Below are 27,537 nucleotides of genomic sequence, written 5' to 3'. Positions count from 1 at the left end.
AGAATCCCCCAAATCACAGAGGACTGATCAGAATCCCCCCAATCACAGAGGACTGATCAGAACCCCCCAATCACAGAGGACTGATCAGAACCCCCCCATCCACATAGCTGGGTTTCATATTTTTGTGCTCACAGCCCCACACATTGTTTAAAACGACATGAAATAATGAATCATGAATATACTGGGTGCCTGCTAATGTTAATTCTCTAACTTCTGTACTTTTTCTGTCAGAAGTAACATGAAGATCAGATATTCTGGACTATGTACAGAGCTGGTTTGATCAAGATCTTAAGTCAGAGCCACAAAAGGTCATCCACATAAACATTGTGCAGTATTAATGTGTAATTTGGGGGACTCACCACATTGTCCAGAACCTTCAAAGAGATCTGTGAAGTGTCAATGATGCACTGGTGCTGTTTTTCAGTGTCACGCAGTGTGCGCTGCCCTTCACTCTCCAGCAGAAAATGTGACACCCAAGGGTACTCCAGCATAAAAGTGCGGGACGGCAAAGATGACACAATGTGCTGTAGCAGTTCCACTGCCTCATTGCATGAGACGGTGTTACCAAGCACCTGAAAGATGTCAGCAAAATAAAATCACATTACAAAGTCCAATATTACTGCACCAAGAAGTTCTACCTACTCACAAAATATGTTACAACTTTACAATCATGAAGCAAACCAGAAATACAACCAAGAGACGAAATATACTAATCAGGTGGCTGGAGGACTCTGCTCATTCTTCTATGTAACTGTTCTGCCAGAGGAAATACTCTGCCGGGGGAAATGCTCTGCCGGGGGAAATGCTCTGCGGGGGAAATGCTGCGCTGAGGGAAATGCTCTGCGGGGGAAATGCTGTGCTGAGGGAAATGCTCTGCGGGGGAAATGCTCTGCCGGGGGAAATGCTCTGCGGGGGAAATGCTGCGCTGAGGGAAATGCTCTGCGGGGGAAATGCTCTGCTGGGGCAAAAACCTCTGCTAGGGGAAATGCTCTGCTCTTCCTCTATATAACACTCCACTCATGAATTTACTATTTGAGGTTCTCTTCTGTAATTGGAGGAATTTGTGGAGGGTTTTGGCTGCTCTCTCGTTCATTCTACATGGGTACATCTTTGTCTTGTGACCACTCAGTGAAGTTCCTTATGTCTTTGTTGGATATGGGGCCAGGGTGTTTTACCTAGGGGACTCCCGAGAAATAAGCAGAAGGACAGCTAGATAACACCAGATGCACCAGTCTGAGTTTAGTATCAATGTTCTGGTTCATGTGAGTCTCCAGGCAATATTCACCATAAAAGTCTCTTGGTATTAAAATGTAGATCTTATCACCGTGAATGACATGAAATCTGGTGTGAAAATGATGGGATGATGGAAGGTATGTGGGGGGTCATACGAGAAGTGTGTTCTCAGAGATCAGGGAGAACCCCATTCTGCTTTCATGCCCACTTGGAGATCTCCAGAAGGATGATGTATGAAGCTTCCATGTCTGCAGAATGTAAGTTACTAGGAACAGTATTGGTAGTATAAAGAATCTAAGGAGCAGAAAGCTACAGCTCTAAACTGTCCTGATTCTTCCAGATGTCACCTCTATAAATTTTCATTTTGCTGTATTACTGTTATATAGCAGAGAAGTGGTGGAAATATTCATTTATTTTCAACATTAACTCTTTGGAATTTAGTAGGTACATACTTTGATAAAGCGCATTCCCTTTTCTCATCTCACAATTGTTGGAAGGTATGAGGACCGCTGTAGTGTTTTATATCACAGCTGTGCTGCAGATACAACAGCTCCAAATCATGGGGGTCATAAACGTGATTAGCAAATCTTGCAAAAGCCAGAGACCCAAGAACAAGAGCTGTATCAGTAGAACTCAGATATTATTGAATGATGCAACATACTAATGTTGTATTTTCTGGAATGCCTAGAAGGTTTCATACAGATATTTGCAGCAGTAAAACTGGAAACTCTCAGCATTGGCCCCTTATATTTAATACAATATTTTGCAAGAAGGTTCCATACTCACAGAAAAGACATACTGTGTGTATGCAGAGAATGTGTGGGGGGGCATCAGGTCACATCAGGATAAACTAACCCTAACCCTACCCTTGGATGAGATGGCCTGGAGGGATGTTGGGGAGTAGACCAAAGGTATTGAAGCTCCTCAAGCCTGTCATTAGCAGCAAGCATTTCTCACAGAACTCCTTATAAAAGCTTGACAAATAGTTCTTTCCATTGCCTGTGCCTGAATCCAGCAAACGTTGCTGAAACATGAGGACAAGGGGCTTTAGGTATCAGGGCAGTCTGATAAGAATAAGGTTATGTACACAAGTCAGATGATTCTCCGCCGATACGAGCTGTCCGGCTCATCTGAGCCAATTTGACATGTGTACAGCGGCTGGCCATCCTGGCAGATCCATGAACAACAGAAGATGAACAGCTGCAATGGAAGTGAAAGGAGGAGAGCACAGCAGCGTGCCGCTCGCTCATTTCCTCCCCAACCCCATAGAACAGAACGCTGTGTGTACAGTACTCGTTTATTCATCTTTCAGTCTTTTGTCCTTGGAAACTATAAAAATCTAGCATGTGTACGCAGTCTAATGCTCACCTTGAAGCCAAACTTGTCATCCTCTTCAAGTGGGAAGATTGTTACATTGTCCATTTCAGCAAGAAGTTCATGATGATATTTCTGCATGAAGGAAAGCTCAGCCGCTTCCATTACAACTTCTGCTTCATGTAAAGAATTTGAGGGGTCACTAGCAGCTGCCCTTCTTGTTTCATATTCCCAGGAGTTGGACATTATTAGTGGATCAGAAAGATGCCCCAAATCTTCACCTTTATCTGTGTCTGAGGAGTGGGGTGTCCTTGGAGTGCTCATCTCATCTGAACCTTCAGGACAAGGTGTATTGTCCTGGGACTCCTCCACCTTATCACATAGATTCCCTTGAACCACTAATTTATCAATTTCTAGAATTCTTGGCACCTTTCTGTCATTGTCTTGGTTGCCATTCTGCTGCATGTTCAAAGTATTAGGAATCGTTGTAGGCTGTTCTTGCACTATTTCTCTCTGTTGGGTTATTCTATTGCTAAGACGGCCCAATAAATCAGGATAGTATGGGGAGATGGAGAGCTGACAGTTCAGTAAGTTGTGTGGTCTACACAGGACCTGATCTGCCACTGAGAAAGGAAACATTGTTACATATAGTTAGACTAAAAAACAGAAACAAGTCCATCAAGGTCAAAAACAAAGGAAATAAATAGACATAAATACAACATTTGCATATGCCAAACCCTAAACTCCTGAAACATCTGGAATAAGCCCATATAACATATGGTCCAATTTTCTCCAACACAGGATATACACAGGAAAAGATGTAATGTTTGATCTCCTAAGGTAATTAGGTAATTCCCTGGATCAATGGATTCTGGTGTATAAATATATAGAGACCCCATTGTCAAGAGCTAGGAATGGGGGCTGAAGGGCAAAGCAGCCTCACTTACCTTCTGCAGTTAGCTCTTCCTGAAAGGAGACCAAGGCGGAGCTCCGATCTGCTGAACGTAAAATGCTGAAGGTGGCCTGGCCACTAACCGCCTCCACATACAATTCCAGGAGAGCATCCGCTGTGTCTGGATCCAGGCCACATACAGCCACCTTCCTCCAGTCCCATGGGGGAGGGCGTCGCACCTGAACAATCACATGATGGAGGTGGTGCTCCCCCTTGGACAAGACGACCTCTGCATCTAGAAGACAGGAAAATTAGAGAATCATGTGACCAGATCATACCATGTGACCAGATCATTCCACGTGACACCTTATATACAGCTTACTAATCCAGCACTGCTTCCTCCTCTGTCTGTATGACAGGACACAAGCACTCACCTGATTATGGTTTAGAATTATTTTTATTATGGGAGAGTTTGCATCTATTGTGGAGGTGACAGCAGTGAGGGATGAAGAGACGGTGATGGTGGTTGGGCCAGTAATGGCAGTGGGCCTGGTGATGATTATGGTATTGGAAACGTTGGAGGAGATGGTCGTGTTAGTGGTGATGGTGGTAAAGAGATAGGTGGAGGAAAGGAAGGTGATGGGGGGATGGCGGTAATTGTGGTGGGGGTAGTGATGGTGATGGAGTTAGTGATGGTGGTAGGAGAGGTGGGTGAAGTGATGGTGGTAGAGGAGGTGGGGGTGATGATGGTGGGGGTAGTGAGGGTGGTGGTATGGAAATTGGGGGTAGTGATGGTGGTGGGTGAAGTGATGGTGGTGGGGGTAGTGATGGTGGTAGGAGAAGTGGTAGGGATGATGGTGGTGGTGGGGGAAGTGGAGGAAGTGATGGTTGTGGGAGTAGTGATGGTGGTAGGGGTGATGGTGGTGTGGGAAGTGGAGGAAGTGATAGTGGTGGGGTAGTGATGGTGGTGGGGATGATGATGGTCGTGGGGGAAGTGGAGGGAGTGATGGTGGTAGGGGAAGTGGAGGAAGTGATGGTTGTGGGGGTAGTGATGGTGGTAGGGGTGATGGTGGTGCGGGAAGTGGAGGAAGTGATGGTGGTAGGAGAAGTGGAGGAGGTGATGGTTGTGGGGGTAGTGATGGTGGTAGGGGTGATGGTGGTGTGGGAAGTGGAGGAAGTGATAGTGGTGGGGTAGTGATGGTGGTGGGGATGATGATGGTGGTGGGGGAAGAGGAGGGAGTGATGGTGGCAGAGGAAGTGATGGTGGTGGGGGTGTTGATGGTCATGGGGGAAGTTGAGGAAGTGATGGTGGTGGGAAGTGGAGGGGGTGATGGTGGTGGGAAGTGGAGGGGGTGATGGTGGTGAGGTAGTGATGGTGGAGGTATGAGAAGTGGTGAGGGTGATGGTGATGGTGGTGGTATGGGAACTGGGGAAAGTGATGGTGGTGGGGAAAGTGGAGGAAGTGATTTTGGTGGGGGAAGTGGAGGGGGTGATGGTGGTGGGGGTAGTGATGGTATGAGAAGTGGAGGAAGTGATGGTGATGGTATGGGAACTGGGGAAAGTGATGGTGGTGGAGGTAGTGATAGTTGTGGGGTAGTGATGGTGGTGGGTGAAGTGATGGTGGTGGGGGTAGTGATGGTGGTAGGAGAAGTGGCTATAAAATAATAATACCAATAACTATAGAACAGTTGCAATGTATGATGGGCATTGGAGGGTGTACAGATATCGCCCCATTCATTTCACTTACCCCCAGGATCTTGAAAAGTGATGAGTGCCTGTGAGCCGTGCCTGCTGAAGGATTGTATTCTGCCCCCTCCCGAGCGACGTTTATTCTCAAAGTAAAGCTGAAGAAATTCGCTGTCCACATGTTCACTGAGACCCAACACCTCCACCTCTGCACTGAAAGGACAAACAGAACATTTTGTGTCCACAAGTATAATATGTGACATGTTCATCCCTTCTAATCTTACAGACTGATAATAATTTCCCTTCTCTGAGTTCAGTGATGTCTGAGACAACCCCAGGACTTTCTATATCTCTGTAATGGTATTATCAGACTGATGATGCTCATATATTCATGCACTTTAAAACAAGACAAGCTGACACATACATTGGTGTCACCACCATTATTCACAGTTTGGTTCTTGCAATATACAGCTTTGTATATTAAATAAAGATTTAGGGAGTCTTGTGTTCAGTCAGCTATATTTGGGTAGGAAGTGAACTTTGGGCACTAAATGCTGTAGTGATCACCAGTAACAGAGGCCTTCTATGTCCTCGGCTTCCAATCAAGTCACCCAATTTGGTGATATGTAATATATATGGCAATGTAGCTTTAGGTGCATTGGAAGCACAATGGGTTGATTCTCCATCATACATTACATTATTATACAAACTAAGATCAAAACAGAGGAAATAGAGATGTATTCTCGTCGGTATTGTAAAGAAGACTTCCCTTTACTTCCTGTCTGGGAAAATGTTGTCAACAAGACAGGAAGTGGGGGAGAGAGTCCCAGATAACCTTCCACCATTCATAGGCCTGACACATGTCTTTGCCTTAGGATAGATTAGATTCCAGGAATGTTCATTATAAATGTTTGTACTTGTTGATCTGATAAAGTGGATGTTTCTGGCAGCATATCTCACAGCTATACTCACCTAAAATCCGGCCAAACAACGTCCCCTCCAATATTTTCACTGGGTTCAGTTGGGGGTGAGGGGTGATTGTTCCATATAGATCCGTCTATAGGTGATTGGGTAAAAGCATTACACGAGGGGTTCCACTTATGTCCATATTGGGGGGTCAGTGTGATCATTCACCAATGTACACATAACATTCATCAGAAATGATATCAGGGAAAGTATCTTACAATCAGACACAAGGCCTCTATACTCACAGGCTATCTGCAGCCATAATGGAGGAGCCAGAATCACCCGGAACAATGGCGGCTCACCCAGGGCAGGACGGTGCACAGCCCCCAGGAGAGAGATCAGTACAGATGAAGCAGGAAGAGGCAGAGAGTCATGAAATGAAAGTAGAAGTAAAGAAGGAGGGGAGGAGAGGAAGGCGGAGAAGGAATGACTTGCAGTTCTAGTTACTGCGCCACTGCCTTTATCAGTGCTATATTCCCTCCAGCGATGAAGAATACAGTCTGTCATCTAGAATGAAACATAGAAAAATATATAATAATAGTGTGTGATTGTGGGGGGACATTAGAGTGTCAGCTCCTCACTGGCTCAGTGATCTCTGTACAGCACTATGGTATATGTCAGAGCTATATACTACAATCCAGGATTTTCCCTCGCAGGGGATCATCAATACAAATACATGACAATAAAAAACACAAATTTTGGCCTCCTGGCTCTGGTCTAACAGCTCCTAGGCTCCACACACCTGGCCTCAGGCTACAACTCCTCCTCTGACTGTATAGTGGTGACACATGCTTCTTATTCAAATCTTTGTACATGGCTGGTAGGTAAAATGCCTATGGATGTTGTATGTGAAAAAAACAAACCGCAATACTGCCACCTCCTACCACTGGAACAGAGAGACAAGAAATGAAACCATTTGTTAATTGTAAATCATTTTTTTGCTGGTTTTTAACAGTAAAACTGCTTGAGAATTGTTCACTGAAGCCGGCTTGTAAATCTCCTTTTCCTTCATAGCTCTGAACCCCCTCATATCTCCAATGTTGTGCTGTCTGAATTCTGCGGAGACATGGAGTCTGGCAATGTGCTACATAGTCTTGTAGTTTGTGTTGGGAAGAAAGCCATTTTGTAGCCATCTGTGTGATAGAGATGGGCATTTTCATCATGCTAATATTCCCTAATATTTCTCTTACCAGAGGTGTCATCATTGGGGAAATCTTCAAGCCGCTAGCGTAAATTAAATTTGTCTTGTGTCTTTGTACAGGTTGTTGCATCTTCAGGCTTCTGGTCCAGCACCCCTAAAAGATGTCGCATGAGAAGAGTTTTCTGGTCATGGGTGATCCATATTCCAATCCCCCGTACCCTGCAGGACAAACTCCTCCTCCACCGCCAGTTTATGGGCACCCTCCTTACCCTAATACTGCCCCCTACCCTACAAATGCCCCTGCCATGTACCCAAGTGATGTCCCATACCCAAATGCTGTTCCCTACCCCACTCACCAACCTATGGGTCAGCCCCCCTACCCTCCTGCATACAACCAAGGGCCTTTTCCCAGTGGTCCATATCCCAGTGGTCCATATCCCAGCCAGCCATACCAGCAGCCTCCATATGGACAAGGTGGATACACTTCAGAGCAAAGTGGTGAGTTTTGTGTTTACTGGTGGCCTAATAAAGTTTATGGTTAAAATAATGAAGCAGAGATTGTAAAGATGTGTGTCTTCTTTAGGGACCCATCTCTGTCCTGTTCTTGGGGCACAGAGGGGCCCCTCCCAGTCCCATTGTGGCTCCATCCTCATCCTCCAGTCAAGTTGTTTGTCCTCTATGATAGAACAAAGTTTTTTGTCTCCATTTCCTGCTGCTGTGTTTACTTTTTCCTTACTGTTACTTTACTGCTTTCTTGTCAGATTTTGGTTCTCCTATACACAGTACCACTTACCATGAAGAGGGACCCCCATCATACTGTGACAACCAGGACTTCCCTACCAACCACTGGGACGATAAAAGTATTCGCAGAGCTTTTATTCGAAAAGTAAGTATAAAATCTGATCTGTGTGCAGGATCCTTCGCTCTGTATTGTTTGTGGATATGATCCCAGTGCATGACTGTAATTTAGAGCATGTAATCCCATTGCAAACCATATGATCCTAATATGCTCCATGTGACCCTGATTTTAGGTGTGTGATACCAATGTAGACCATGTGACCCTAATTTTAGGTGTGTGATACCAATGTAGACCATGTGACCCTGATCAAATGCAGACCATGTGACCCTGATTTTAGGTGTGTGATTCCAAATGCAGACCATGTGACCCTGATTTTAGGTGTGTGATTCCAATGCAGACCATGTGACCCTGATTTTAGGTGTGTGATTCCAATGTAGACCATGTGACCCTGATTTTAGGTGTGATTCCAAATGCAGACCCTGTGACACTAATATAGAGCGTGACATTTAAATTGTGCATACAGTCCTAGAGCAGAGTGTGATCCCAGCACAGATCATGTGACTTCATTAGATGGCACATAACCTCATTGCATACCATGTGACACTAATATAGAGCATGGAATCTTAGCACAGACTGTGTCACCCTAATATGAAACATGTGACCCCATCTAAACCTAACACTATGATCCCAGAGTTGTGGGATGCCATCTCTAAATTAACATATTCATCTTACATGTACTGAAATCCACAGATCTGATTGATTGATTGGCTGGTTGGTTGGTGTGATGCCATTTGTTGAGAGCACTGTTCTGATGTACTGTAATTCACAGATCTAATCCAATATCACAAGACTCTCTAGGGAATATCTCTAATCTCTAATATGTTCCTTATTTACAGGTTTTTCTGGTCCTCACGGCTCAGCTTCTGGTCACTTTTGCTTTTGTTGCCGTGTTCACCTTTGTGAAAGAAGTCCAGGACTATGTGAAGAGAAACACCTGGACCTATTATCTCTCCTACGCCATTTTCTTCTGCTCTCTTATCACGCTGAGTTGCTGTGGGGACTTCCGCCGTCGTCACCCCTGGAATCTGGTGGCACTGGTATGTCATTCCTTTGAGGATCCCTTTTGGTAATGTGGCTTAGTGGAGGTAGGCTGTAGTCTAATGGAAAGTCTCTCCTCTGTCTTTTGTAGTCCATCTTGACCCTCAGCTTATCTTACATGGTTGGAATGATCGCCAGTTTTTATGATACTGAAGCTGTAATAATGGCAGTTGGGATCACAGCTGCCGTCTGCTTCACGGTGGTCCTCTTCTCGATGCAGGTAAAAGTGACTGGGGGATATTTCAGTTTGCTGTCTATAAAGCTCTGTATGTTGTAGTAATAATTCTTCACTGAGGGGAACATATTTCCTGTATGTGCTGCTGTTCTCTTTATGTAAAAATTAGTCATGGAATAGACTACAGTGATTGAATGTTTTCTGCAATACCATTATAAATTAATTGTACACTGTTTGATATTTCAGTAATCAGGGGGTTAAAAAGCATTTCAATGGAAAAGTATGAACAACAAACAGAAAAGTGAAATGGTGTGATAGAAAGGGTCACACATAAGTACCAATGGGCTACAGGTTGGGTATCGGGAATGAAAAGCCATAATTTGGGACATGGCTTCCAATGGTAGAGTATCAGAGGTATATACGGTACATCCAGTATCCATAATGTAATAATGACATGGGTAGATGATTAGGTTATAAAGTTCAAGCAATATCTATAATGTATAAATGACATAGGGGCAGGGGGGTAGAGGAGCAGGGGTATGAGATGAGGCCAATATCTATAATGTAATGGATACAGGAGACATGGACACTAGCACATAAAAACTGCAAACTGGTTTATAATTGATATAACTCCTTTTATTCCAAACCTTTCCATTTAAAGTAAGTAATATAAGATTTCTGTATACAGGATTTCAGGAAAATGATTTTATGAAGATTACAAAAAAATAAAAAAACTTAATTCTATTTTGTCCATTAATTAGACAACATAGAGATGTCCCAAACAGTTTAAACAAAGCTCTGGGTACGTGTAAACAACAGAATAGCATTGTAGAGCCAACTGTAACATCTTTTTGAAAGACTAGTCTGTGGACCTGAAAGGCTGAGATGGTTGTTTTGATGCTTTAGAACAGAGGTCAGCAAACTTTTTTGGCCAGTAGACCATTTCAGGGGTAGGCAGGAGCACACTAGGCCGGACTCTTTCTCGAGGCTCCGCCCCCCACCAGGAACGCCCCCTGAAAGGAAGTCCCTCCCCTCCACAATGCATACGGAGGAGGGGGAATGTATTTACCCTGTCAGCGGAAGTGTTAACGCCGGCCGGGGTATATAGGGAAGGAAGCCACCACACGAAGGCTCAACAGCGGCATGAGGCTCCGGCGGCTCTGGCTCCGCCGTGGGTTGCTGTAGCTGTCAGGTATACCCTAAGGTTTCTTAAGCCTGTGTCCCTCAATGGGTAGAGTCGGTAAAAACCCCTGTATATAGGAAATGAGACGAAATTCTCCTATATGGCCATCACTACAACAGCTGACCCTTTCTGTTCTGCATACAAATTAAAATGATGGACTTGCTGTCAATTCAGCCTTGAAGACAGTAGTCAGTAGGGCAAAAAAAAAATATAATCTCCGCAGAAGGGATAAAGAAAGGTGCAATGTCGGCTTCCTGCCTATAAGTAAACTCCATGTTCCATGATTCCTTGCATTGCGCCTGATGGGTTGATGGAATGTATCAAATGTAGTCTCAGGCATTGGAATATCCAGCTCTCTGCAAAGGATAGAAGGGGTAGATTATACACAACAGGAAGAAGGAATGTGATACTAAGACCCAAAACAATTTGAATTTAAATCTGTGAGCTGAGCTGAAATCTCAAACAATTTTCTATCTGGAAACCACTAACTGCCCCATGTAACGACCATAAAGAGAGAAAGATAATTGTAGTCCTGTTCTAAAGTGTCAACCATGCATATGGGTAGAATTTAGGTGTGGGAGGTCAATGGGAATGTATTTACAAATGTACAAGTAATATTGCAACAATATATGAATGTGGAGCAACGGGTACAAGGTGCATCCAATATCTATAATATGTATGGGGGGTAGAGGGGGCAACCAATATCTATAAAGTATTAATGACACAAAGCAAAGGGGGGTACAAGGTGCATCATATATAATATAATATAATAAATATATATATATATATATATATATATATATAGGATGCATGACACAAGAGCTGCAAGGTATATCCAATACCTATATTAGAATGTGGTGACTTTCTGTTTGTTCAGGAATAGCGGTAATGTTGTTGTCTTTACTTTCCACCTGCAGACAAAATATGACTTCACCTCCTGTATGGGTGTTCTAATGGTGAGCCTGGTGGTCCTGATCATTTTCTCCATTCTCTGCATCTTCATCCGTAACAAGATCCTGCAGATAGTGTATGCCGCCCTGGGTGCCCTGCTCTTCACCTGTGTAAGTTGTTTGAATACACACTTTGTTGACCCTCACCCAGCCTGTCTCTCCTTTCTACCAGGAATTTTCTCACTTCCCTTAATGGTTCAAACCTTTCCACACTGGCTGGAGTTTCGTATTGCTGTGTTTCACACTTTGTATTGGTGAATTATTATGAAGGGTTAATGTGGTGTATGAAGAGGACAGAATGACACTTGGAGGTCACACATAAATAAGAGGCCTCCATGACTGTCTAGGGATTAGTTCTAATCTTGTGTGATTAGCTGAAGGTACAGCGACTTATCTATGTAACCCCTCCAGTGCTGGACCAGTTAGACAGATATATCTTGGAATGATGGACATGGGAGGGGAGCAGTGGGCATTCTCTCGCACACTGATTTCACATTCCTTTGGGCAATGCCTAGAAGTCTTCTGTGCAGTGTATGGAATCCATGTGTGTTCACAGTGGTTAGGAGGAAATGAGACAAAAGTTTGAGAAGAAGCACACAAGAAAAATTACTCATTTCTTATTGAAACTGGGTAAAATCACACCTTTTTCAGTTCAGCTTCTCACTCCAGAGGCTTTAAAGGAAAAACTCTTCCTCTTATGCACTGCACCATCTCTGACCCTCACCGTCATTTTCAAGAAACAAGGAAGTACTGCATCGTGTGTTCTACAGTATTGTATTGTGTCCTCCTACCAATTCTGTATCATCATCCCCTGAAATGAAGAATCATGTGTTTTCTTACTCAGTATTCTCTTCAGACCCAAGCATCCTCTCACAGAAACAAGGAAGTAATGTATAGTGTCCTCCTACCCATTCTGTATCATCAATGGGAAATGAGGCAGATGCAGTATCGTGTTCTCCCACCCCAATCATCTCCTGGAAGTGAGGAAGTACGGTATCAAGTGCCTACTTGCCTCAGCACTATCTCCAGGACCCCAATGTCATCTTCTTGAAATTAGGCAGATACGGTGTCCTGTGTTATACTATCGTTTGGAAATGAGGACATATTGTATGTCCTACCCTCTGCTCGATTTCTTGCCCCCAATGTCATCCCTCAGAAATGAGGCATATTCACAATACCACCATGTATATTTCTGCCCTCTGCGCCATCTCTAGTTACCCCCATGTCTATCAGAAATGAGGTAGTAGTGTATGTGTCCATCTACACTCTAAACAATAACTAAAATATCATCCATACTTTCTTCACCCCCACTATCATCTGTGGGAAATACGTTTTATGTATGTATGATGTTGTCTTCATTTGTTAACTGTCTACTTCCAGTGAAAACATTAGGCACTCTTCATGGTTTTGTACCATATCTAGCCCACACTATTGTCATGTAAATGAAGAATATCTTTTTTTTCTAACCTGTGTATCATCCCATCCTGTCTTTTGAAAATAGAGCAGATCTGGTTTGTCAATCTACCCTCTACTTCTATATATTTGGCAGATTGTATGTGTTCTACCCCTCTGTGCTAACTCTAGTCCACACCTGGAAAAGAGGAAGATCTCATTGTGTTCTTTCTGCTTTCTCCAGCCCACATCTGGAAATAAGGCAGATCTCCAGTCTTTTTTTTACCCTCTGTTCCACCCCTTACTCACAACACTACCTTCCTATAATGAGGCAGATTTCATGTTTATCGTGTCCTAACCTCAGTACCAGCTGCAGCTTATACTATTGTCTCCTAGATCAGTGGTCGCCAACCTTTTCAGACCCACGGACCACTAAATTTACCGGGTCCGGACCCTGCTTGCGCTGGTAGCCGGGTGTCACTGAAAGGGGAAGAAACTTCCCCCATAGTGATGTCATGATGCCAGAACCCGCTCACTCTCCCATCCCAGGTCTGAGCCAGAGACACAACCAGTTCACTTCCCTGAGCCTGAGATCTGTACGGAGGACATGGCCTGCAGCTCTGGCCTGTGCACCCCCAAGCAATGTCAGAGCAGTGGACCACCAAAATTTTCTCCTGGACCACCGATTGGGGACCACTGTCCTACAATGTAGATATCATCTGTCTGTGCTTCTACACTCTGTACTTTTTCCCACCAAGTTTCTGTTTTTCAGAAATTGGACTTCCCTCTCATTAACAGTTTAGAATAATGTTCATTAAAATAGAGAAAAAGACCACATGATAACACAACACATGAATATTTTGTTCCAGCCTTCTGGGCAGTCTCAAACGCCAAAATAGCATCAACTCTGTCAAGTAAGATAGATAAACGACATTTATTCTGCCCTTCACTTCACATTCAGTTACATACATAAGCATGATATCATAAAATTATAATTTTGATCTAACAAAAGGTTGTTCTGTTGATTAATGTCTTTCTCTTTTCTTGTTCCCTCTCTAGTTTCTGGCGGTGGACACGCAAATGATTCTTGGTAATAAGCAGTTAGCACTTAGTCCGGAAGAATATGTCTTTGCTGCACTCAATCTCTACACAGATATCATTAATATCTTTCTCTACATCTTGGCCATTATTGGTAAAGCCAAGGAGTGAGCGCTGTAACTCCATGGTCTTCAGATTCATCTTTGAACCTCTCAGTCTGGCACCCAAGGTTCCCCATTACCAAGAAATGTATATTTATATTCTTCCCTCTGCTGTTTGTGAATCCGCCTTTGAATGTTTTTGCTTCTTTGCAGCTAAAAGCTTTTCCTGCAGTGTGACCTACTGTGGACATTAGTTCCCAAATAATATATGTAGTAATGCCACTGCACCCACAGCATCAGTCCTCAAATACACATAATACCAGCATGAACCATGATACATCAGTACCTGTATTCCACGACTTGGCTCATGGGTACCTGTACACCACCTACTTAGCTCATCATTACCCCTATGCCAGCCATAACACCACACCTTGGCTCATCAGTGCCTGTAGGCCACCGATAACACTACCAACTTGGCTCATCAGTACCTGTAGGCAACCCATAATACTACCAACTTGGCCCGCCAGTACCTATAGGCCACCCATAACACCACCGACTTAGCTCACTATGACCTGTACACCACCACAGACCCAAGACACTTCAGTTCCTGTATATTACCTGTAACTGTACCTTGGGCCAAGATCCATCAGTACATGTATACTTCATATAACACCACCATTGACATAATACCCATAATCCCGTTTCTGACCCTTTATACCCCCCCCCCCCCCCCTGGTCCTGTCCTGAGTCACTAGCTGCACTTTATTGGAGACCTTCCAGATGTTGGGACATTTCACCCTCTGGATGCTCCTTTGTCTGGCATTCTGATACACATTCCCTGTCTATTTTCCACTTTGTATCTGATACCAGAACACTTTGTATATATTGCTCCATATACCTCCATTGTAGGACCTATAATACCGTTACTGGTTGTTTGTCTGATTATCCCGTAATGTGAATGCCCACTTTTTGTGTAGGAGTGGGCATTGCTTTCAGCCATTTTTGTGTATTGGTTTGAGGGATGCCCATATGTTTAGCAGTACTTATATATCTTTGACATTCTTATTGCATGGAATAGCCCCATGGATGCTGAGAAATGATCAATGTTTCTAAATGTACAGTATTTCATACAATGTAACACTTCTGTAATATATGGTTAGATATTGCCATGCTCTGCATATGGCTTCTGGTCCATTGGACATTTCAGTATACACATTAATAGTACCTCTGCACTCCCAGCTGTGAACCACTCATTGAAGACCAGCCATCAGTCCCTTCTCATGATCTTTTTGTAAAAGACTCTAAAGAACGATGGTGGAAAGCAGCAAGAATTGGGTTGCAGCTCACACATTTTAGAAAATGGAATTCTAGAACCCTCTGCATTCTGAATGAGTGCTAATGTTTAATCTCCAGTTCCAGCGCCTACAGCCCCATGTGAGGGCTTTTACCTTCCGCCCCCTTGTGGCTGTACTGCTCACTGCATGATGATTATGATGACTACTTGGAATAAAAGTTTCCCTGTTTATGGTTGTTGTGTGATTTCTGGTGGGGTAAAAAGGGCTTTATTATAGAAATCTGCCACACTTGTGTACAGGTAAAGCTGAATATGTTCCCCATGTGGGCCAGAGGACCCCCTATGTAGCAGCTGTGGGCAAGGTGTGCACTTTTAGCTTCCAGGGGAAAAATGGGGCCCTGGAAACCTTTAGCAGATCCTACAGGAAGTTTTTAGGGTTCCACAGAAGAATGTTGAGGTTCTGCAGAGGCAGGTTGTTTTCTTTCTGTGATATTGCATATTTACTGACCAGCACAGAATTAGGGACAAAGAGGGGCTGTATAAGATCCCAGGGGTCCTGAAGTCCATCACTTCCTTCCTAAAGGTAATGCTGCACCTGCATTAATAATAAACAGTATTTCTATAGCGCCAACATGTCACACAGCGCTGTACATTACATAGGGGTTGCAAATGACAGATACAATCCGTGGCACAAGAGGAGGAGAGGACCCTGCCCAGAAGAACTTACAATCTAATATGCCTTGATAGGTGTTTTGTTTTTACTTTGTGGTATGTAATACAGCCACAGCAATGTTTATTAGAGAATATTCACAAAGGGAAAGATGGAGAGAAAGGTAGGCTTTTGAGGCATATATAAGGTAACTTGTGTTTATTGTGTATAGAGTATAGGTAGGCCTTGTACCAACATAGCACGCCTAGTCTATGTATATAATTACAACGAAATGAACGTTATATTGGTAATACAGGAGACATCTATCTTAAAGTTATCAGCTTATCTCATAAACCGACGCGTTTCGCCAGAATGGCTTCCTCAGGGGATTATTGAGATGGTGATGATAGATGATAGTGATATTAGGGTGCATAAAGAGAGCAGAGGTGGACGATACCAAGAAATTATCCACATTGAAGTACCCCTTCTTCCTTGAGACGTTTATGATCAATAAAAGAGGATTTTAATATACTTGTGCTTCATATATTGTTGATTTTAAATCCTGTACTGTAAGGGAATGGTATAAGAAAGATTTGTTTAGCATGAAAATAGCGCTAGGTGAGGTACAATCTAGAAGCTGATTGGTAGATCCTGATATTTAATAATTTGGAATTCTGTCCTTTACTATAGCTTCTTATTAGATAATATGTCCCTGGGGTATTGGCTCAGGATGTTTTTAGTATATTGTACGATGAATATGCCTAGGATGATGTTTCTCATTGGTGGTTTGTGCTATAGTGAAGGACGAGATGCGGCACCCAGTCTCAAGGAAGAGGAATTTTTTTCTTTCTATCTTTCCCTTTGTGAATATTCAATTTTTTTCGGCTTGGCAGGAACCTAATTCTTTCTAATTAGCCTATCCTGGTAACATCTTTCCTCTTTAAAATGTTTATTAGTGGAATGGAATCTCTCCCAGGTTTTTATAGCTTCTATAGAGATCCCCACCAGGCCAGAAGGGGGGGGGGAATCTGGGAAGTAATGAGGGTTGTTCCCTTGTGTATACAGGACAGGAAATGAAGAGAAATCCCCTCAATACATGACATAGATAAAGTGTAGCCAATCATTGCCCATTCTCCTTATTTCTACATCAGGGCAGAGATATTTACATATGAGGGAGGGGCTTATAAAGTAAATTAGCTGGACACGCCCCGGACTCCTATTGGTAGCGAACGGAGCAAAGCCGAAACTGACAGCTTCTTTGTTATGTCTTCCTGTAATGGGTTCTCAGCCAATCACACGAGACTCGGAAGTTCTGTGACGTCACGACGTTCATTGCGTGCTCTGACAGGACTAGCTTGTTTATAACGGGAAAGACGGAAGTGGCGTAACGGGAGATAAAAATACCGAATCTAACCCCGGTCTGAGAAGGAAAAGGAGTAAAACCATTTGCTGGGGGGTGAGAGAGAAATAGAGGATCCGAGCAAGGGGGAGAAGGAAGTAAGGGGAGAGAAGTGTCCGCTTTATACACCGGAGGGGAGCGGGGTGGAGGGGAATTCTGTATAAACCGGAGGGGAGCGGGGGGAGGGGAATTCTGTGTACAGTGGAGGGGAGAGGGGGGTTGTAGTATACCACATGGGGGAGGAGGGATGAATATTATACTTCTAGTACAGAATGAAGCTGTTTGGTGACCCTGTGGTGGCTGTGCTGCCCTCTGCTGGTACGGATGATATCATGCAATGATTTTTGTTCCCTAGGATCGCCCATCACCCGCTGCTCGGTGGCAGGAATGTCGGTTCCGGGAGTTTGGCTGAGTGACATTCCGAGATGTGAAAGTTTCTGCGCAAGAAGACCGAGTGCCAGCCAGAGATACTAAGGAAGGGGATCCAAGTGTGGGAGAACATTCAAAGGTATGGCCTGCAGGTTGAATGTAGGGGAATAATGGCCTGCAGAGGTAATGAAAGGGGAATATTGGCCCATTGAGTGAATGTAAGGGGAATTTAGGACAACATCTTCAGCCTTTGTATAGTCAGTATAGAGCAGGGGGTGAACGTGTCAGCTTTGTGGTAAATGAATGTTTAGGGCCCGCTATCTTCCTCTGCAATCAGTGCGTTTACTTCTCATATTTGTGGTAACCGGATCATATATGGGGGGGGGTCACCTGAGTGTGTAACATGGGGGCTCCTAGACATTCACTTTATATTCATGGCTGGGCCCAAACATTCCAAACTCCTCCTGTGTATTCACCCCAGAAATGGTTCCATTGGTCAGATCTGTCATTGCGCAAATCCTCTCTCTGTGTTTCAGGCTTTGTAGTATTTGGAGACCCTGAGATGAAGTTGTTGGAGAATTCACATTTTGAAGCTGTGAACTCCCAGCTATGTGTGGAGAAAGGTGACTCGCGCATCATAGGGAGGTAAGTGCTCCGATCAGACACCTCCTCTTCCTGTTTTCACTGCTGTCCTTGCTGCTTTTTGCATTTCCCGAGCAGGTAAGTGCACCCCCTGGACAGGTAAGTGCACCCCCCGGACAGGTAAGTGCACTCCCCCCGGACAGGTAAGTGCACCCCTCAATATCGCATCCATACATACAACTGATTGAACGCAGTTAGCTTTTCCAGGTAGGCCAAGAAAACTTCACTTCTGTTGGCCTATTAGGTGGGCTGAATGGGTTCAGAAGGTCTCAGTTAGTTGTGTGGATCTAATAAGGAATTTTTTGGGTTCAGACAGAGCTGGTTCAAGACAATTTGCTTCCTGAGGGAACGCTAATATTCCCCTCCCCCCATTCCTGACACATTATGTCCTTGCTAGATGGACTGATCATGCACCTGAATACCTGGCTGCCTTCCTTGCTGGCTAATCAAATGATCCCCTGAAGTATTGCTGCTGGTTGTGGCACCTTTATTGTGTGTAGGCAAAGCTGATTGCATGATTGCCCCATGTCCTACTTGTGATGTCTCGTGTGTCATAAAGCAGCAACAAAGCACCGGAACAGGTCTTTCCCAAGAGATCCTCTCTCTTATCTAACATGTGCAGAGGGGGTTGGATCCTAAGGGGTGAGCCCACCTGCCACACACCTGTTCATTTCAGATACCACCTGAGGCTGAATTCTCACTTGGCCTAGGTAGGTGGGTCCCTAGAAAAGGTCAGTAGAGTTGTATGGGTCTAATAAAGAAGCTCCTCTGGTATGGAAGGGGCTGCTCATTTGTGTGGAAGAGGAGCCTTCTGGGTTGTGTGGTGGATTCATTGAGGAGGATTGCTTTGTGTAGAAGTGTTTATAATGTGTGATCACCTTATGGCTCCTTTCTTTTAGATGTCTAGTTCTGCGATCCTTACCTGTAATTGATGAGAATTTCTTTGTTCCAGGATTGAGAGCTACTCATGCAAAATGGCTGGTGATGACAAGCACATGTTCAAGCAGTTCTGTCAGGAGGGTCAGCCGCATGTGCTGGAAGCTTTGTCACCCCCACAGAGCGGCGGAGTTAGTCCCAGCAGGTATTGACTTTTTAGTGGAATCCCAGAGGGTGGGTGCAGGAATGAAACCTAACTGTCGGACATAAAGGTTTACTGATATACAGAGAGGAGTGGTGTGTGACATTGGGTGTCTCCTTGGGTTAGGCTTAGGGGGGTTAGGGTTAGGGATGGCTTTTTTTTGGGCGGGGGGGGGGTTCTTGTTATTCATTGTATTGAACTGTTTCCTCCTCTCGCAGGCTGGGGAAGAGCCTTGGTGGGGATGAGGAGGGACCTCTCAATGATAAGTGTAGCCGGAAGACTCTCTTCTACCTTATTGCAACGCTTAATGAATCCTTCCGTCCCGACTATGATTTCAGTACAGCGCGGAGTCATGAATTCAGCCGGGAGCCCAGCCTGAACTGGGTAAGTGCTTTGGACCCCACTGCTGCGGAATCTAATTGATGATCTCCTCATGAAGAGGTTTTTGTCTACTAGGTATGATGAACATACAAGTAAGTGGAGTTTTATGCTTCTTCTGTGTCATGGATGGTTCTGGAGACAGCCAAGAAACCGGGTCACCAATGGTATTACAGGATTGCTTTACAAGGATGGTGGCAATACCATTTACAACAAATTGGCTTCCTCAAATCCTAGCTCTGTGCATTCAGTAGAAATCACCCCCCATCCCCTGGGGTCTGTGCATAATCCTGACGTGTTTACTACCCCACCTCCTAGATTGTAAGCTCCTCGGGGCAGGGTCCTCTCCTCCTCCCGTGTCACTGTCTGTATTAGTCTGTCATTTGCTACCCCTATTTAATGTACAGCGCTGGGTGATATGTTGGCGCTATATAAATCCTGTTTATTAATAATAATTTGCTTCATATCCACATTGCCAAAGCAATTCCTTGTAACCTCCTGTCACTGACAGTGCTCAGGCCACTTGCCAAGTTCTGACACTGTTACATGCTACACCATCTTCACCCTTTCTGATCTCCGACCACAGCAACATTGGCATTTAGGTGGGGATACTGCACTGGGTATGTGAGGTGAGGGGGATAATATATATGCCCTGCAAACTTGGCTATATGCAGAATGGCTGGACGTTAGACTGATCCCAGGCTAAATATCTAGATCCGTCTTCTGGCCAGTCTGATCTTAGTCAGTTACCTGTAAATATAAGGATGGTGCTGGCACACTGTCACAACTTATACATGTCACAGTGTGGTCTGGTTACTGACGTGCTACTGGTCTGTCTCACTACTACCCTCAGGTGGTAAATTCTGTGAACAGCAGTCTGGTGTCTGCTCTGGGTGAAGACTTCACTGCTCTGAAATCTGATTTATGGAATGCTGTGGATGAAGAAATAAACCTGGCTGAATGTGACATCTACAGGTGGGTATAGGAAGAGCTCATATTATTTCTTAAGGAACTAGTAATATTAATGTGTGTTATTATCAATGGCTGTTCAGTATGCAGTGTTGGCCAGCACTGTGTAAATGATAGCTCTTTTACAGCAATTGCCAACACAAAGGTAGGCAGGTCCTGTTTGCCCAAGTGGGTGGGGGTGACGTCAGTTGAATGAATAGAAAGTGATATTATGAGGGCGGAGAGGATGTAACGCAGGAACATGTTTACCTCCATGCTACGAGACATAGACTTTTCTTGTCATTGCAGTTACAATCCAGATCTAGACTCGGATCCATTTGGTGAGGATGGAAGTTTGTGGTCTTTCAACTATTTCTTCTATAACAAAAAGCTAAAAAGAATTGTCTTCTTTACCTGCCGCTCCATCAGGTAAAGTCCCTGGATTTCTGCTTTCATACTCATTGCCTGGCTGAACCCAGGCTGATTGAGATTTCTTGGTCTGGTATTGTGATAATCACTCCTTCCTTCTCTGCTTTCCTTTATGTGCTCTGGATCATGTGGCTGACTTTTCCAGTGGATATTCCTACAAGCGGGCTGACATTGGTTCCGAACTGGATATGGATCTGGAGGAGGATATGGAAGATGAATGTAACAATGTTGGAGGAGACCGGTAAGAAGCCTTTTAGGATTTTCTTTTTCTTTGCACTACAGCAACCTCCTCCCCAATGCTGATCATTAAATCGCTATACCTAATGCTGCATGACCCCCCCCCAATCTCACTGGAGTTTGTAGGGTACTCTGATCACATCCACCCTTCATCCTTCCAGGTCTCACCTGGTACCCCCCCCCCATTACTCTTCCCAGATACTTAACGTCACTTTTCCTGGATGTACTGTTTTATGATATCCGGTTCTTCTGTGTCTCCATATTAATAATTAAAATATTACTTTGTTTCAGACTGTCCATGATGTGCACCTAACATGACAGCGATATCTGCGCTCCACCATGATGCTCAGGCCCTTCCTCTCATGTGCTTTGTCCCTGTACACTCCCTTTGCTGTTCTGTGTACTCCTCCCATGTGCCTTTATTGCCCCCTTCCCCTGCTCAGCCTCCTTTGTGGAGCCATTGGTGATCTCTGTATATAAACTGCGGCGAAAGCCCATTCATCGCCTATTCTTGTATATAGACAGTGAGGTTAGAGCGCAGTACTGGGCCGTACAGGTGTGTGTGTGTATTCTATGGCCGCTGGGCTGTCCCAATATTGGCTTGTGCACTGCTGTACAATTTGTGTGTCTCTGTATATATTGGATGACATATCACAGAGAAGGGTAACCATGGGTTCTGTGAGATGAAAGCTGGCTGGAAACTAAAGGGCTCCAGCACTTCTCCGCACTGGAGTTTTACTTATGTAAGGTTTCATTTGCAACTTTCTACATGTAGGTTGCAGGATGTTTGTGTTTTTAGAATTTTTTTATGCAAACTGTAAATTTCTTCAAAATTATTAAAGAATCTTTAAAAGTAAAGTTTCATTCCTTCTTGTTATTGTGGGATACTGAACAGCACAGAAAGGCAACTTCTAACATTTAAACTAGTGAGGACTATAAATTACCAGATTTTTAGGATCCAGATTTTACAAAGCAATTTCCTAAAAGCGTCTTTTCCCTGAGACATAAGTTATATATTCGACTGTTCCCCAGATATTCCAGGGGCCACGCGTTTGGCCTTTTTTTTCAAATTTTATCTAAAAGCGCCCTCAAGTATTTGTATTTTTGGAGATTGAGGATTTCTTTGTTTGCTTTAAAGGCTTAGTAAGTTGACCTACCTATAAATAAATTCTCATGTTTCTTAACCCAATGTTTGTTGAGATATTTTATTTTTTGTGTTATCACTCGGTCCCCTTGAAATATTTCTCTGTTCTTAACCTGAAGAAGCGCAAACCATTGTCAGGAGATCTTGTTGATAGATTTTGGATCACAGACTTACTATTCCTAACTATATAAAAGGAAACATTTTTCATGGACTTTATGTTCAGTGAATGATTGTTACTAATAAATGTTTCTTTTTTTTTTTTTTGCTCCTCTAGAATACAGGGACTGAGCCAATAATCTCATTTTCACTTGATAATCCAGGAGTTGGCACCCAATAATTTAAGGTTTCTTGGTTGTTCAGCTAATTCTGATTTGGTTTAGCCACAGATGTGTTACTGTTGTTTATATTATTATGGTGGAAGCTGCCAAATATCTCTGATATTTCAGTGTCTGGGACACAGACGGCAGTAACCTGTACCCCCCCCCCCCCTTCCCCCCAAAAAAAGGATGCTCAGCCTGCTTCAGCTCCCTCCCTTCCTGTATTTAATGTGCAGCGCTGCGTAATATGTTGGCGCTATATAAATCCTGTTTATTAATAATAATTTGGGACACCAAACCTACAGAAGGTTCCTTCTCTAGAAACCTTGGATAGACCATGTTTGTTTTTGTCTTCTCAATGCAATGGATACTTTGGATTTAATAGTATTAGCATGAAACGTGTGCAAATATTTGGGAAGTTAGAAGTAACATTTGTTTGGAAATGGGTTACCTGTAACAAAATATCAGGTAAAACTATGATTTCTCTCATTAGATATTCGAGACCTCAAAAAGTGCACAGTAGTCACAATAACAAAACCAATATATTATAATGTATTTAGGGGTGAATATATGTGACGGGAATCATTTATCAATGCAATTCTATGAGACCCAATGTTTTGAGACACTCCCTTCCAAAAGCCTTCCGCCTCTGATCTCAGGCCTGTCCAATATTTCCTATTTCCAAGATTCTTCTAAGAACCTTTTGCTGGACCCATCAGGCTTCTGTCTGTTAGGTACCACAGCTTATTGAAAAGCCGTAATGACACTTAGCATGACTCGGAGGCCCACCAGTCATTTTTAGTCTATTAAATTACATACCCTAAAGGGAAACTTACATAATAAGACAAAATAGCCAACCACCCTATAGAGAGAGAGAAGGTTCAGATCTTACGACCCATTCCAATGAATTCCCACAGTGATTTGGTTACTGATCTTTTAAACTGTATTCCTGTAAATTTATATTTAATAATAATGTCAAGAACTAGGCACAGCAATGGGCGTTATTGTGCCCCAGCAAATGCCAAACTTGGAAAAATCTAAATTTAAAAGTGGTACATTTAAAAATCCTCATTTTAAATTTCCCGCCCTCCAGCCTAATGCTCACAAGCACTTCACTTCCCCTGGCCTCGCGTCTTCAACATTCACACGCCAGGAGGAAAGGATGCCACGGTAGAGAAGGGGTTTATGTGGCCAAAGAGATTGTTATTATTGTTATTCATTATTTAGATAGCGCCATCATATTACGTAGCGCTGTACAAAGTCCATAGTCATGTGGCTAGCTGTCTCTCAAAGGGGCTCAAAATCTAATGCCCCCCCCATAGTCATATGTCATTACCATAGTCTGAGGGCAATTTTGGGTGGTAGCCAATTAACCTAACTGCATGTTTTTGGAATGTGGGAGGAAAACCGGAGTACCCAGAGGAAACCCACACAGACACAAGGAGAACCTACAAACTCCATGCAGATAGTGTCCTGGCCGAGATTCCGGAGTGTTCAGAAACAATGGAGTTTTTACTAAGTATGAATATTAATATCTTATAAGTGTTATGATCTAACTTTGTATTTAGCACTTGCTCAGGATCTGGAGATAGATGATAGAGGTATATTAGCAAGTGCTAGCAAATTTCCTGGAATTCACATCTGAGAATAAATGATGTGTTAGCGGCTGAAGTATTAATTATTAGAGAATTTTATGGTCTTGTGAGTTTTTTGGCTTATACAGCATACATCTTACTTGGGTGGATATATTTGAAATGGATGAGCTGGTATTTGGGATATGAAGGTTTCTAGTTGAACATAAAATATATAATGGAATTAAAACATTGCAATTTCTGATAATGGTATTTATTATAAACTAGTGCATAATAAAAAATAATATATTATAGGCTTACTTTGTGCTGCAAAGTGCCAAGATATCTACAGCAGTTCCAAACAGACTTGTGTTATAGAGACTCCTATTAAAGGGGTGATAAGCGTAAGTCTAAATAAATCCAAAATGGACAGATGACATAATTGGAAAGTAAAAGATAATTTTGAGGCTTACTTAGAGATACAAGGTATCTAAGGGTAGATAACTTTGTCAGAAACGAGAGTGAATGTCCTGGTGGTTGCTTCTGTGCCAGGCAGCTTGCCAGCTATTGGGCAGGTACAGGAATCATCAGAACAGCAATGGCTGTGTTGGTGTTCTGCTGCAAAAGAGCTGTAAGACTGACAGTGCCGCCTAAATTCCTGGGAATTGTGGCACACGGGGTTGTATACATTTCAAATTATCATTATTATTCCTGTTAGGATTAAGAAACCAATCATACATTTGTAGATTTAGCTTTGACTAGACCTGTACTACTGCGGTACCAACAACAATCAGCTACTAAATACTTCCCTGCTTTGTGCTGAATCTGACGGTAAACAAATTTCTCAAGCACTACCCCGACCTGCAAAATATAATGATCACAAAGGTCTGCGCCCATTTCAGAGGATCCTACACTGCAAAAAATGCACTTGTGGCCCTTCAAGGACAGAATGGTCCCTCCACAAAATGATCTGCCCACCTGCTGGGATGTAATATTCCATTTTGTGGACTGCTTTTACAAGCAACTGAAAGCAGTGACTGACCGCACCAGAATGGTGAGAGGCCTGAGTTTCTTTGATTCAGGGCGGTGGCAGTGTGTTGCATGATAAAGCATGAATTCATAACACTGAAGGTGTTAGTGAGTAGTGGGACATTAATGGGGAATGTCCATTGCACCAGGAGGTAGAGCTGGCCTACAGGAAGATAAGAGATAGAAGGAGGAATTGTCAGGTCATCCCCAGTCCAGCAGACATCTATTGAGTCATGTTAAGGATTGGGATGAAAGCCTGCAGTGGGAGTTAAGAAAGAAGATTCAAAGTCCATGTTGTATACTGGCTGTCACTATCAATGCAAATATTATATAGTAACATACATTGTGCAGTCACCTCAAAACAGCGTTTTCATATGAGGAGCATAGCAGTGCCTCATCCTGTCAGCAGACATCTCTCCTTCCCCTACTTCATGGATCTTCTGCTCCCTTTGCCTCAGCCAGCACTCCTAGATTTAACAGTACCAATAATGGCAGCAACAGGCTGAGAAGGGCCAACTACAGCCTTTGGACGTGATCACTAATTCCAATCGCAGCAGCAAAGCATTAGAAGATCAGACAGGGCAGATGGTGTCATCTTAACTGACATATTCCAAAGTTTTAGTATAGCCAGTGGAACTGTCACTCTGAAATGAACTACAATGTCTGCCACCAGTATAGAGCCATTTATTTACATTCATTAGAATGACCCAACCCTTGTTTCAGCCACCTGTTCCTGATGTCAAGTAGTAATTATACCACCACAGTTGGAGGTGAACCATTGCTGTTGTCTAAATACAGGAAAACTGGTAAAATTGCTTGGCAACAATGCAGAAAACTATTTGTGACTGATCAGGAAGTGGCATTAAAGAATTCAGCTGTAAAACATCATGCTTTAAAGAAAATCAAGTAATGTCAGTATGAATAATTTGTTTATTACGCAAATTGTGCAGTTGCTTCAAAAGGTGTGGGATGATTGGACTGCCTTTCTTATAGGTAACTGAAGAATAAAAAGCTGCTACATCCTACCAATAAAGTATCCACCGGCCTCGTAAAAGGTAAAGCCTGCACATATGGCGGTAAGGTAAGTACTCGGCTTCACTGTCCTAGAACTCCAATTTAAAATGAAGAGCCATTTTACCTTTGTCAGCATTGTTTTTTGGGGCATAAGATCAGTCCTTTTACTAAAATATTTAAATAGGGAATATGATGGTTTAAGTGGGTAAACAATGCTAAACCTCAAAAATATGAAGATTATATGGGTTGTACAGGATCGCAGGGTTGGATCCTGGATGGAAGGTACATTTCCCCCATATATATGGATGCTGGATGCCGGTAAACCGGTGTGTTGGGAAAGAAGTCTGGGATTGTTTCTCTGTTGGGCAACTATGTTTCTGTATGTTCACTGGTTGTCACAGGACCTGGACTCCGGACTGAAGGGGAAGGGTTGGGTGGGCCTCTTCAGTCCATCCAAAGTACACACCAGGAATTGCACCTGCCCAGCGGGAAGGTGGGAATCCCATAAGGGCTCAGGTATGCAAGTGGGAGCGGAGGTGGACTTGCAGGAAGTGGCCTGCAAACAAGCTTGTGGGGAATCGAGCTAGGGTGGTGCTGCTGTTACATGGGACGTTGGTGATTCTGATTTGATTGCGTTTGATTTATGGACTGTGGAAACCCTGGGCTGGGCATTGGACCCTCACAAAAGACTTGTATTGGACTCATCTGTGGGGATGTTCTGATGGACTATGGACAATTACACCACTAGGCTGAAGTAAGCCTTTTTTGTGTTTGTTTATACCGAGTTGCTGAAAAGAAGCTGTTTTATAGTTATCCCAATAAAAAACTTTTGCTGGAAAAGGCTGCAGTCTGAGCGAATCCCTAGATTTTACAGGGTATATAGTATGCCCATGGGGCATAAAAAAAATGAAAATAATATACCATTACAACATATTAAAATGCAAATTTCATTATTCATAAAAAAAGATAAAAAATGAATATAACAATATAGATATACATAGTAGGCATCAATCTTGCATACAGTGGCTTCAGAAAGTAATAACCACCTTCACTTTTATAAATTTTGGTATG

The 27,537-nt window shown here is 43.3% G+C and overlaps 3 protein-coding genes across 4 annotated transcripts in view; 2 read left to right on the top strand and 1 right to left on the bottom strand.

Annotated features, from left to right (window-relative positions):
* The window catches only part of PARP10 (poly(ADP-ribose) polymerase family member 10), a 16,204-nt gene extending 9,722 nt beyond the window's left edge, over positions 1–6,482 (bottom strand). The window contains exons 1-5 of the mRNA XM_072413178.1: positions 6,337–6,482; positions 5,187–5,338; positions 3,495–3,734; positions 2,602–3,185; positions 360–572 (exon numbers count right to left, since the gene is read on the bottom strand). Of these exons, the coding sequence (XP_072269279.1) occupies positions 360–572; positions 2,602–3,185; positions 3,495–3,734; positions 5,187–5,338; positions 6,337–6,353 (1,206 nt within the window). The 5' untranslated portion in view covers positions 6,354–6,482. The remainder of the gene's footprint in view (positions 1–359; positions 573–2,601; positions 3,186–3,494; positions 3,735–5,186; positions 5,339–6,336) is intronic.
* An 870-nt stretch (positions 6,483–7,352) lies between these two features.
* GRINA (glutamate ionotropic receptor NMDA type subunit associated protein 1) lies at positions 7,353–15,491 on the top strand (the record flags this gene model as incomplete). The annotated part of the gene is given in 6 exon segments (XM_072410504.1): positions 7,353–7,730; positions 7,994–8,118; positions 8,928–9,128; positions 9,221–9,349; positions 11,405–11,548; positions 13,889–15,491. Coding segments are annotated over 6 exon segments (1,086 nt in total). The 3' UTR covers positions 14,039–15,491.
* Positions 15,492–17,199: 1,708 nt separating this feature from the next.
* Positions 17,200–22,249, top strand: MAF1 (MAF1 homolog, negative regulator of RNA polymerase III). 2 transcript variants are annotated; one of them, XM_072410507.1, is made up of 9 exons: positions 17,200–17,367; positions 17,666–17,818; positions 18,216–18,324; positions 19,274–19,402; positions 19,738–19,783; positions 20,631–20,752; positions 21,035–21,154; positions 21,300–21,395; positions 21,683–22,249. In XM_072410507.1, the coding sequence occupies exons 3-9, from the start codon at positions 18,242–18,244 to the stop codon at positions 21,702–21,704; spliced, it is 618 nt and encodes a 205-aa protein (XP_072266608.1). In that variant the 5' UTR covers positions 17,200–17,367; positions 17,666–17,818; positions 18,216–18,241; the 3' UTR covers positions 21,705–22,249. The 2 variants fall into 2 exon arrangements, with proteins under 2 accessions (XP_072266608.1, XP_072266607.1); XM_072410506.1 differs by having other exon boundaries at positions 17,214–17,367; positions 19,618–19,783.
* The last annotated feature ends 5,288 nt before the right edge of the window (positions 22,250–27,537 follow it).

The sequence above is a fragment of the Pyxicephalus adspersus genome, chromosome 5 (genome assembly GCF_032062135.1).
Source record: "Pyxicephalus adspersus chromosome 5, UCB_Pads_2.0, whole genome shotgun sequence".
NCBI lineage: Eukaryota > Metazoa > Chordata > Amphibia > Anura > Pyxicephalidae > Pyxicephalus > Pyxicephalus adspersus.
Note: the sequence above shows the minus strand (reverse complement) of the source record. Positions and strands in the feature narration are given on the sequence as shown.